The sequence below is a fragment of the Mauremys reevesii genome, linkage group 2, assembly GCF_016161935.1.
Source record: "Mauremys reevesii isolate NIE-2019 linkage group 2, ASM1616193v1, whole genome shotgun sequence".
Classification (NCBI taxonomy): domain Eukaryota; kingdom Metazoa; phylum Chordata; order Testudines; family Geoemydidae; genus Mauremys; species Mauremys reevesii.
The window spans coordinates 40,270,269-40,282,455 of NC_052624.1; the positions used below are offsets into that span (position 1 = coordinate 40,270,269).

The 12,187-nt window shown below is 45.7% G+C and overlaps 1 protein-coding gene across 3 annotated transcripts in view; it reads left to right on the plus strand.

The window, feature by feature from the left end:
• The first annotated feature begins 869 nt into the window (after positions 1-869).
• Positions 870-12,187, plus strand: part of ST8SIA6 (ST8 alpha-N-acetyl-neuraminide alpha-2,8-sialyltransferase 6) — a 55,000-nt gene continuing 43,682 nt past the window's right edge. The window contains exons 1-2 of one of the 3 annotated variants that reach the window (XM_039521180.1): positions 870-978; positions 1,381-1,488. In XM_039521180.1, the coding sequence (XP_039377114.1) occupies positions 884-978; positions 1,381-1,488 (203 nt within the window). In that variant the 5' untranslated portion in view covers positions 870-883. Of the gene's footprint in view, positions 979-1,380; positions 1,489-9,277; positions 9,331-12,187 lie in introns of those variants that run through there. The other 2 variants (XM_039521182.1, XM_039521181.1) reach the window with 2 other exon arrangements.

Below are 12,187 nucleotides of genomic sequence, written 5' to 3' on the forward strand. Positions count from 1 at the left end.
CCAGCTAATGGGGCTGGGGAGCTGCACCGTGGGAGATGCTAGCATTGTGCTTGGTGTTGGACTGGTGTGATGAATATACCATTTGAAGTGTGCGGGGGGGATTCTGGTCTATGGTAGTGAGCATTTTGGTAATCAATTAACCCTGCAGAAAGGGCTGTTTATACACTCTGAATTTGTTTGAAGAATGAAGAGAGAAACTGAGGGGAGGGGCCACTTGCAGGGCTGCCATGAGGGGGCGCCTGAGAGGAGGCCAGGCATCTAGAGTCCTTTCATATTGTGACCCAGCACCTGACATGAAACACCTTTAGGTGCAAGTTTCCGTCCTCCTTGCCCCCCCTCGCAATGCTGGAAGAGGGCAGGGAGACATGCAAGCCTGCACTCGGGTTGCCAGGGGCAGCTCTCCTACCCTGCCAATGCCCCGTGGGAAGGCGCCCTGCCATCCCAGGTGCCTGGCATTTTGCTGTGGCTATCTGGCACCTCCCCCCCAGCACCCCGTGCTGGCAGGTGCATGGACCCCTGCCTGGGAGATACAGCCCCTCCCGAGAGGGGGCTGATGCTTGCCATGGGGAGTTAGAGCAGAGCAGAGCAGGGACAGGATGCATTTACTCACTGCTACACCCAGCTCTTCTGCGGTGCAGCCCCTGGTGACTTCGGGAGGGAAAGGAGGATGCTTGAGGCTGGTGGGCTGATGTCAGTGGCTGGGGGAAGGTGGCAGCACTGGGCCCCACACGCCGGAACTGGGTGGGGCGGAGCAGAGAGCCCCTGTGGCTGCTATCACCGCCTCCCTCTTCTGCCTCCCTTAAATAACTATGGGGCTGGCTTAGCTGCAGCGGGCGCTGCTCCCGCTCAGACTGGCTGTGCAGCTGCTCGGAGCAGTCACAAGATGCGGGCAGTCATTGCTTTAATCGCTATGCTCGGCAGCCTGCTTCTCTTCGTGTGCCTCCTCTGGCTCACAGCTGACGGGTCCCTCAGCGCCAGGTAGCGAGACTTGCAGCGGGGTGAATCCCAAAGAATCCGGGTGTCCAAAGCCGGCTCCCAAGTGTAGGTGGGGCAGAGTTTTGGTTTGGCTGGAAGCAGGCAGCTGCGTGGATGATACTGATACCTGGCTGGAAGGTGGGCTCCATGCCTGGAGGAGGTGGGATGCCAGAGATCAGCTACTCTAGCCTCTGAAATACAGCTGGAAAATAAGGAGTGTGACTTTATAATCCCCTTTATACACTAGACACAACAACAGCAGAACAACCTTCGCTCGGCTTTTCCTGATCTATTTTGGCTCTCAGGCTTTGCAGTGTATTAATGATTCATGGAGAGGGAACGGTTCACGCATGGTAACGTTTCATTACAGTGTTTGACAACTTTATTTTCCTTCTTGCTTACTAGGAGCTGGGAGGAGGAGGCCAAATCAGCTACTGATGTCACACCTAAAGGGCTGAGAAAACTCAGGTCCCCTTTAACATTTGTCCAGCTTGCTACTCAAAGCGAGAACAGGTACAGGCTATTTATTTCTTATTTAGTATTCAGATTATTTATGATTGTGGTATTAATGCTCTATACAGCAAGAATTCACTGTAGTTACCATTTGCTTTTATAAAGTCTTGATCAAAAGAGATGTTTAAAGCATCTTAGAACAAGAAAATTGGCTTGCAATGTAATAAAAGGACTACTCCATACTGGGTATCATCAAATGTCAATCTGTGGCTGCTTTTGTGTAGCAAAGCAAAGAGTGCTTTATAATTTGTTCTGAGCAATTTTTTTCCTTTTTCTTCAAAAATGTGTGTCTGTCATTTATTTATTTTTTAAATTCATCTTCACACACTTTGTTCATAATGTGGATTTCTCCTTTAAAATACATCAGCTTAGGGCCAGATTCTGAAATCCCTTACTCACACTGAGTAGCAGCTTCTTCCACATGTAGTCTCATGATTTAGTCCCAAGTGCCCTGCTGTTTCTGAATCATTTTGTGGATCCTTGTTATCATGCCCATTAATTTATATCACAATGTTTAATAAGGGTATTAAATAGTCAATAAAATAAGCTGGGAGGAGGAGTCATTTTATAAGTGCAGGGCTTGAATGTTTATAACTAAGAACCATATTTTGCCACTCAGTGTTATTTGAGATTGCTCATAGCATAAGGTACTACTCACCATGGTTAAGGGTAGCAGAATTGATAGATTAGTCATTCAAAAGCTGCTGCTATCTGGATTTCCCCCTCCCCCACACACTATTTATTTTACTTAATTTAGCCATATTAACATTACAGCTGTTCTAATTAACATCCATATCTCAACACGTACGGTGACCAAAGAGCCACACAATGATTTAGAGAGAGTTTAGCAATTGGCTTTCAAGCTTGAAGTGTGAAATTTTGGCCCCATTCAAGTCAGTGGCAAAACTCCCATTGACTTCGGTGTGGCCAGGATTTCACCCAAAGAGTCTAACTGAAATTTTTGGTTCAAACTACAAATGCTTTGCCCCCAGTCAATACAAATGGAGATAGTCCTACTATTCATTCTGACTGTGTAAATGTGGACAATTCAATATTTCTTACCAATAAACCCTGCCCCCTGTGACATTCTGTACCTCAGGGGAACACCCTACACCCCCATGTTCATTTTTATAAAATGAGTGTATGGTATCCAATGCAAAGTTTGTCATGTTGGGTGTCTTTGGAAGGCTCATAATACATTGAGCATGGTTGTTATAGTGATGTTATAGTAACTGTTACAGCAATGTTATAGTAAGGTTATAGGTTATAATTTCATGTATATAGTTATGAGGCTGAAAATGTATCCTCGTGGCTTAAAGCAAGCTCAGGCAAAAACTCTCCAAGAACAGAGAGGCAGTTCACATCTCGTCAGGGCATGGATGGGACACCCAGCCCAGCCTCACAGAAACAAGGGACACTAGCTTCGGCAGCAACAAAAGAATCTGTTAGACCCTTGAGGGAGTCACCCCCTTCCTTTGGGCACTTTGATGGATAATCATAGAATATCAGGAACCTCAGGAGATCATCTAGTCTCAACCCCCTGCTCAAAGGGGGACCAATTCCCAATTAAATCATCCAGCAGATTTTTGCCCCATATCCCTAAATGGCCCCCCCTCAAGGATTGAGCTCATAACCCTGGGTTTAGCAGGCCAGTGCTCAAACCCCTGAGCTATCCCTCCCCCTCCTAACTCCCCACTCAATGCTCACCTGACTCTGAAGGGGAGGGGCAAAACCGTGAGGGAAGAAAGGACACGATAATAGGGAGAGACATTTTGCCATGCTCTCTCTCTTCCACCTACATCTACAAACACCACTACCACCAAGCGACTGAAATGCTGATCAAAGGGGAGAGCCTGATGGAAAAGCCAGCCTGTGGTGAGAAGCATCTAAGTTTTAAGGACATTGAAAATGTTAAGATCAGCTTAGAATGCATTTTGCTTTTATTTCATTTGACCAAACCTGACTTGTTATGCTTTGACTTATAATCACTTACATCTGCCTTTATAATTAATACATCTGTTTTGTTTATTCTACCTGAAGCAGTGCATTTGGTTTGCATTGGGAGAACAAGCCTGGTACATATAAACTTCTTTGTTAAATTGATTAACTTATATAAACTTGCAGTGTCCAGTGGGCATAACTGGACGCTGCAAGACAGAGATTCCCAGGGTTGTGTCTGGGACTGGAGATATTGGCTAGTGTCATTCGCTTGCAAGTAGCCAGCCAGGAGCAGCTTACATACCAGAGGCTGTGGGGGTTCTCACAGCAGAGCAGGGTAAGGCTGCTCCCAGACTCAAGGATGGAAGAGGCCTAGCAGATCACCGGTCCAGGTAACACCAGAGGGGAACATCACAGTGGTGCAGTGAGCTTTTGTTGCTGTATCGCTTGTTACTCCACGTGAAGTTCACACTTTAAGCACTGATATTTGTGATTTTTTTTTTAAGTGAGTCAAAAGTGCAGTGGCTAAGAACAGTCAGGAGGAGGTCACAGTTTTGTTATTTCGTGTTTGCTTATTTCGGGAAAGGGAAGTAAGATCAGGAAAGCAGGAAAATGAGTGAAAGCAGTGAAGCAATTGCAAAGTTTGGAGCTTTTTAGGTTTCAGCCTGCAGAAAAGTAGAGGGCGCACCAGAGATTACTACAACTGAAAGAACTGGAGATAAAAGAAAGAGAGGCAGCCAGGGAGGAAGCTGCACACAGGAAGGAATGGGGGTGTAATGCCTGCCAAGGAGAGAATTGTCCAGGTTGTTAGCTGCCAGCAGGTCGCAGCTGAACCAGAGGCGCAAAACAGGCTCTAGGGAGCATAGAACAATGTGTCCCAGAGGAGAGCCCAGAGAAGGGGCAAGGGGTCTCAGAAACCCGAGGTGGGTGAGGTTTCCTATGACACTGTAACACAGGGAAGCAGGGTGCTTCCAACTGTGGGAGGGGCTGAGACTAGCTCCTTCCCAGCAGAAGACAGCATGCCCTCAGGCCCAGGGGCAGGAGAGGCCTTGTCTGTAATTAAGGAAACTGTCCCCGTTGTTAGCTGGCAGAGCTTTGCAGCTGAACAAAAGACAGAACCCTTCCTAGAGAACACAGATAAATGTGTCTTGGGAGGAGGCCCAGAGGAGGAAACTGGGGAAGGAATAGTGGGGGTACAGGAATGTCTCCTCACTAGTCACTTGGGGCAGGATGCCCAGAACACAAGGAGGATGGCTGGGTCAGCATCTGTGCACCCAGGCACTCAGCCTGTGCCCCACGTTTTGAGAAGGAATTGTTTAACTGACCTCCTGGAGGGGAGGGGTCACACAGGTGACTTCTTGGGGACAGAGAAAAGGGTGATGGAGGCCCAGGGTACCCCAATCCAGGTCCCAATTTTTCAGGATGCTGTTCCTGATAAGTTTTTGGAAAGTAACTGTGTCTCTTTACATCAAGATGCAGCTCCAACGCCTCAAACAGCAGAGGAGTTGAGACCAGGAAATTGCCAGGCAGTAGTCTGCCAGAATAGACTACCCAACTCACAGAGGGGGCGGGGTGTGTGTGTTTGTGCTTTCCCCCAGGCTGGTGAGACACAGAGAGCAGTTATGGGAAAGCTGCTGGAAAAGGGTGAATCTGATCAAAGGGTAAACACATCCGTCCCAAAGAGCACAGATCACCGCCCTCTAGGGGGCAGGGAAGGGGGAAACACAGGGTAACCCCAAAAGGGAAGCTGAATTTTCTACATATGTACAGACCTGGGGTTGGGAGATCGCTCCCCAAAGGGCCAGCCAATGTGCAGGATCCCCTGAACACCTATCTTGCCAGATCCTAAGGCACCAAAATTCCAGAAACATGATTAAATTAAGAGCCCACACAGAGGGAACACTAGAGGGAAAGAAAAGCCAGTGACTGATTACAAATACCTGTAAATAAGTTTAAAGCTTATCACAGCAGAGAAACCATAAAAAAAAAAACACCTGCTTTACTGTGTGTGAATGAGGAAACTGAGGCACACTGCCTCATGGCTTTAATGGCTGGATGCCAGGAGAACTATAACAACAAACTCCACCCACCCCCCACCCCCGAATTTAGGTCTTCCAAATGTCTTCAGTTTTTTAAAGTTTAGATGCAACAAAACCTGTAATGTTAACAATGTGGAGCATTTGGTCAGTCTGTGTGAACTCCTTTTGTGTTCTTGTCACCTGTTTCCCTTTTCTGTGTTCTTTCCCTCTCTGCCTGTTTTCTCATTCCTTCCTGCTCTCAGTTACTAGTAAGTGGTTTCTCAGATGTCCTCTGTTCTGTTGAGGTTTTATGTATTTGTTGCTTCTCTCTTCTCCACTTTATGTACTCTGTGTTTTATTTTGTTTTCTTTTTCTTTCCCCTCCTTTAACTCCTTATGTTGCTTTCTTCCTCCTCCCCACTAGTTTCTGTGTTGTGCTTTCCTGCCACTCAGCTCTGTGTGCTCAGCAATGGTGTCACGTTGAATTGGAAGTGCTGGTAGACTCAGAGTGCTTCAGTGAATGGGAGTCTAGTCAATTTTAACCTGCTATTAGCACAGTCACAACCAGAGCAAAGAAATAGAGGGGACAGGAGGCATGTGGGAAGACCAGTGATAGGTTTTTAATCTCAGTTGAAAGTCAAATGTTGATGGGGTGTTACCAGCTATCCCACAGATAGAGTCAGATCATTGTTAGGGACCTCATGGATGGTGGATGCAGCCAAGTGGTGTCCCTAGAGGGCCATGATGATGGAGTCTTCTAAAAACCAATATTATGGCCTCTCCCCCAAGTGGCATGTGTCTCTTTCCTAGGCATACCTCTGGAGAACTCCTCCCCAGAAGTCTGGCGGCAAGGTCCAAAAGGCAACCAAACTAAAGTATTGACTCAAACCCCGAAAACAGAACATGACCTCTCCCTGGGGTTTGTTCCTTGCCCATATGCCTGCTGGGAATCCAGACTCTTCCCACAAATGCAGCAGGCACAGCACAAAGCAGCCATGCGGATTCTCACTGTCTCTGGGGGAAATTCACAACAACCATCTTTGCAGTACAGTCCCTGGAGACTCCCCTCCTCAGTTTTAAAGGGCCAGTGTACTCTGGCCTCATCTGAACAGGGGTGGCCAAAGTGTGGCTCGTGAGCCACATGTGGCTCTTTTACCGCTTAAGTGCTGCTCGCGGTGCCTCCACATCTGCTCCCCCGCCATTCTCCACCTACCAGGGAAGAGGGGGAGCTTGTGCAGCAGGGTGCTAGGGTAGGGGCTTCTGTCCAGCAGGGATAGAGGGGTCTCAGGGCTTCTGCCCAGCGGGGCGCACCTGCCGGGGCTCGGGTCTTCAGCAGGAGCAGGGCTGAAGCCCTGAGTCCTGGCAGGTACCTCCCACGGGGCTGAAGCTCCAAGCCCCAGCCAGCACACCCCAGCTCTCAAACTTCTGAAGATTGTCAGATGTGGCTCAGAGGGTCAGTAAGTTTTGTAGAAGCAGCAAAGAATCCTGTGGCACCTTATAGACTAACAGATGAATTACAGAACCAGTTTCTCCTCTGACAGTAAGTTTTGGCCACCCCTGGTATAGAAGGTAGATATGGAAAAGACCTATTAGATCACTTAGTCAATCTCCCTAAAAAATACAGAATTATTCCCTACAGGACGTTTTCTAGTGCTTTGCTTAGTCTAGTTTTTCCAGTCTCAAGCAATGGGGATTCTGCCACTTCTCTTAGGAGATTATTTCAGAGCCTAATACATCTCACTGTTAGCAGAACATCAGGGAAATCTTCCCTACGATTCTCCATTATTAAAGTCATCATTCTATTGCTATTAGTCAGACATCTCTTTCCCACGCCCACTGTCTCACACCAACCTCTTCCCTTCTTGGTAGCAGCAACCTTGCTTTAAAGAGCAACTAGAATAAGAAGCAGATAAATAAGATCAGCCCATGCCGGTGGAGGGGAAGACAGTTTTCTCAAAACACAACTAATGCAGAGATTTTAGGTTAATAGAAATGATGACTGGGCAGCAAAGAGCTGGCCAGCCACCACTCACTACGTGGCACCAATTTTAAAGCACCTCTTAATATTTTCTTTGTCTTGAGCATCATTATCTTTTCAACACAAAAGTCTGTTTTGTAACAAACATGACCTGCGTCGTTGGGTTGGTCGGATAATTGGCGAAGGTGTTAGAAGAGCTGTGAGTAAGCAGGGAGAAAGGAGATGTTTGCAGGGAGGATAAGGTAGACTTAATTAATACATTGTATCGCAGCCTTGTTTTCTCCATTTTTTTTCTTCTACAATAGCAGATCATTTTTCAGGGCTAGGGAATAAATAACTATATCGTGATAATAATGACCTATGCTATAGAGTCCAATACATTCTTTCTTCTGTCAAAATATTGTATCAGCGGGGTGGAGGGTGGGATAGGCTGATTACCAAGGTTATGAATCGTAACCTAGTAATACAAATAATAAACTGCAGTTTAGATTAGCAGAGCTGCCACCCTTGCTGACTAATCTTGCTGCTGTCTTAATGTTTTGTAACTTCCCTCCCCAATGATATGTGCAGACCCACTTGAGAAGTGTATTTCCAGGACATACCTAGTGTACCTGCTATGTCTAAATGAATAGAAGCTCTATTGTAAGATACTGCCAGGACACATTTATGTTCTGACACCAACGAGCGGTTTCTCAGCCTCTTCCAGTCCACTTAGCCAAAGTGAAATTGTTGTTGTCTGTCATTCTGTCGAGTGTGTATTGTTATAATACCATTTCAGTATTATCACCTTATTATATTCTCTTCACTAGTCTAGTAGACTGTGAATATTGTTTGCCATGTTCTCTGACTAGTTTATGGATTTTATAAAGAAAAAATATTGATACTAAATATGACACTGGTTCAGTGCAACAGAAGGACTACCAAAGTGCCATTGAGTTAAAGGATATTTAGGACCTGCTGTAAAATTACTTATCCAAGCTAAAGTTTCATGGGAATTTTGCCTGAGTAAGGAGTGAAAGATCAGCCTTTTACACAGTTACCATTATTAATATTATAAGGCAAATAGTGCTCCTGTGGTTTGATAAAGTAGTTTTTACAGTCCATTTCACAAAGCATTTAGATTGTGTATTGCCTTATTAATCAAAGTGTCATGAACCTTAAAAACATCAATGTATTCTCATTATCTAATTCACTTAATTTGGTGGCAGAGTTAACAGTTTCATAACACCCTTACTATGGAAGAGTGGATTATTGGTTTCTAATAACCCAACTAACACACCGTGAAAGATTCAAAATTAAATGTGTCTACTAGGGAGAAGATAAGACACAAGAATATTCACAAACAGGCTGCCAGTTTTCAGTAGCCAAATCTGGTAGAAAGAGGCACATATACAGTAGTATGAAGACAAAGGCACCTGAGAGACTAAGGTAGTTAGTCAGCTCAAGGGCACTTCTGTCTTATTTATTCCCCTAAATTAAAGCAATAGCAATAACTATATACAGTTAATAATTCTCTATGCTATACAGACTTGGGCGGGGGAGAGACTGGGAACATGCCATTGAGTTTGGTAGGACACTGGGCTGGTTTTCTGTGTTTGGTGTATGTGAAATCTAGGCTTGGTTGCTGACTGTCTGGGCCAGGTTGTCCTGCAGTTAGAATCATAGGGTTGGTTGGGTGGGTGAGCATCTGATTTCTAGTAGGACTGTTTGAAGTGAGAGCCGTGGAGTTTTTTGGATAGGCCACTGATCAGTGAGGGCTGAGTGAGAAGGGGTGAGTGATCCATTCCAGCTGTGTGTAGGGCCCAGGCCTTAAAAACCACAGATGTTGCCAGTCACTGATAAGATGAAGGCAGATGGGAGACTAAAGGAGTTAGCCAGCTGAGCTCACCAGCAGATGGAGAGAGTGTGGGTAGGTGGGTTTGTTTTCTCCCCCTTAACTTGCTGGTACTCTACAAGGGAGAACCCGCAACGGGAGGAAAATGGCACATTGCCAATGCCACTGCTAGCTATTCCTCTGCCTGCACCTGTGGGGGACCTGGTCAGATAGGTGTCTTGACTCTGGTAACTTGCTGGGAATGTGGCCTGCATGTACCTGTCAAAGAAAGTCAGACAGGAGGAACCAGGTGGTGTGAGTGGTGTCTGTTTATTCCCCATACTCCTTGCATTTTGGAGGAGAAATGTGAAGGAGTGGAACTATTAGTACTTAAGATAAATTATGACTTAATTGGCAGCACGGAGACTTGGTGGGAGAAATCTCATGACTGGAATACTGGTATAGAGGAGTACAGCTTGTTCAAGGGAGGACAGAAAAGGAAAAAAGGGAGGAGATATTTGTGTTGTACATCAAGCATATATATGCTCATTCTGAGGTTCAGAAGGAGGTCGGAGGCAGACCAGTGGAAAGTCTCAGTGAAGATAAAAGTGGAGAAAAGCAGAGGTCTACTAACCACCAAACCAAGAGGAAGAAGTGGATGAGGCATTTCTAGATAACAGAAATCCAAAACACATGACCTGTAGTAATGGGGGACTTTAACTACCCAGATATCTGTTGGCAAGGTAATACGGCAAAACACAAAATGTCCAGTAAGTTCTTGGAATGTATTGGGGACAACTTCTTGTTTCAGAAGGTGGAGGAAGTAACCACAAAGGCAGCCATTTTGGACTTGTTTTTGTCCAACAGGGAGGAATAGTTTGTGAATCTGAAAGTGGAAAGCAACTTGCTTGAAACTGATCATGCTTAAGTGGGACCAAATAGGGCCAAGGCCCTCGTGCTGGCTCTCTGTATAGAGCTGAAGTTCACTCCTTGAAAGAACATCAGTTCTTGCATAGTGATGTGTTAATGTTATGATGGGATGTGCCTCAGATGGTCAGTCTACCTGAAACAATGTCATGTCAGATCACCTTTCTGACTGGCTCTTCCTGGCAGAGCGTGATTTCTTCTGGACAGGTGTCATAAACAGATAAGGGTTAATATCTCTTTTACCTGTAAAGGGTTAAGAAGCTCAGTAAACCTGGCTGACACCTGACCAGAGGACCAATAGGGGGACAAGATACTTTCAAATCTTGGGGGAGGAAAGTCTTTGTTTTGTGCTCTTTATTTTGGGGGTTGTTCGTTCTCGGGACTGAGAGAGACCAGACGTCAATCTCCAGGCTCTCCAAATCTTTCTGAATCAGTCTCTCATGTTTAAAACTCGTAAGTAACTAGCCAGGCAAGGCGTGTTAGTCTTATGTTTGTTTTCTCAACCTGTAAATGTTCTTTTTGCTGGAAGGATTTTTTACCTCTGATTGCTATAACTTTGAACCTGAGGCTAGAGGGGGTTTCCTCTGGGCTATCTGAATCTAAGTACCCTGTAAAGCATTTTCCATCCTGATTTTACAGAGATAATTTTTACCTTTTTTCTTCCTTTAATTAAAAGCTTTCTTTTTTTTAAGAACCTGATTGATTTTTTTCCCTTGTTTTAAGATCCAAGGGAGATTGGATCTAGACTCACCAGGAATTGGTGGGGGAAAGGAGGGGGGATGGTTAATTTCTCTTTGTTTTACGATCCCAGGGGTTGGATCCGTATTCACCAGGGAATTGGTGAAGTCCTTCAAGGCAGCCCAGGGAGGGTAAGGTTTTGGGGGGACAGAAAGTGTGCCAGACACTGAAATTCTGGCTGGTGGCAGCTTTACCAGATCTAAGCTAGTAAATTGAGCTTAGAAGTGTCCATGCAGGTCCCCACATTTGTACCCTAAAGTTCAGAGTGGGGGGAGGAAACCTTGACATGGTGGCAACGGTGGGATTTTTTTTTTTTTAAGAATCAAAAGCCAGTGATATTTTTTTTTCCTCTAGCTGCTTGTAAAGCAGCCTGAGGGCAGAGGTGTTAAGTTTTTTTTAACAAGGGTCTTTGTTAAGAGGCTTCAAGCTGTGAGCAAACAGCCAGCAAAAGGCATTTACAAGCTGAATTGTTTTCTTTCTTTCTACCTCTCCGGTATAGCTAATTAGAAAGTCTCTGTTAACCAAGCAGCCCTGAGCTGTGGCATCCCCTCTGCAGTGAGCTGCAGAGGGGTGTGGCCAGCACAAGAAAGCAGGAAAAATGAGTTCCAAGGAAACAGTTAAACAGGAAATGGCTAGGCTGGAAGCAGAAGAGAAAGCCAAAGAGGCTGACCACAGGAGAGAGATGGAGAGGAAACAAAAAGAGCTGGAGATCCAGAGGGAAGCCTACTAGCAGGCCCTGGAATTAGAAAAGGCTAAGCAGGATGGAACAGCCAACCCTTCTCCAGGTACTGTTTCCCATCCCAGAAAATTCCTCACCTACGAGGCAGGTGATGATACTGAGGCCTTAGAAAATTTTGAAAGGACCTGCCATGGGTACAACATCCCTACAGACCAGTACATGATAGAGCTGAGGCCACAGCTCAGTGGACCCTTAGCAGAGGTGGTGGCTGAAATGCCTAAGGCACAAATGAACGATTATAAACTTTTTCAAACCAAGACCAGAATCAGAATGGGGCTAACCCCTGAGCATGCCCATCGGTGGTTCAGAGCCCTAAGGTGGAAACCCGATGTGTCATTTACCCGACACACCTACCACATTGAAAAGAATTGGGAGGCCTGGATATCAGGAGCAAGTGCTGAATCTCTGGAAGCTCTGTCCTTCCTAATGCAAATGGAGCAGTTCTTAGAGGGTGTTCCTGAGGAAATAGAAAGGTACATCCTAGATGGGAAACCCAAAACTGTAACCGAGGCGGGGGAGATTGGAGCCAAATGGGTGGAAGTGGCAGAA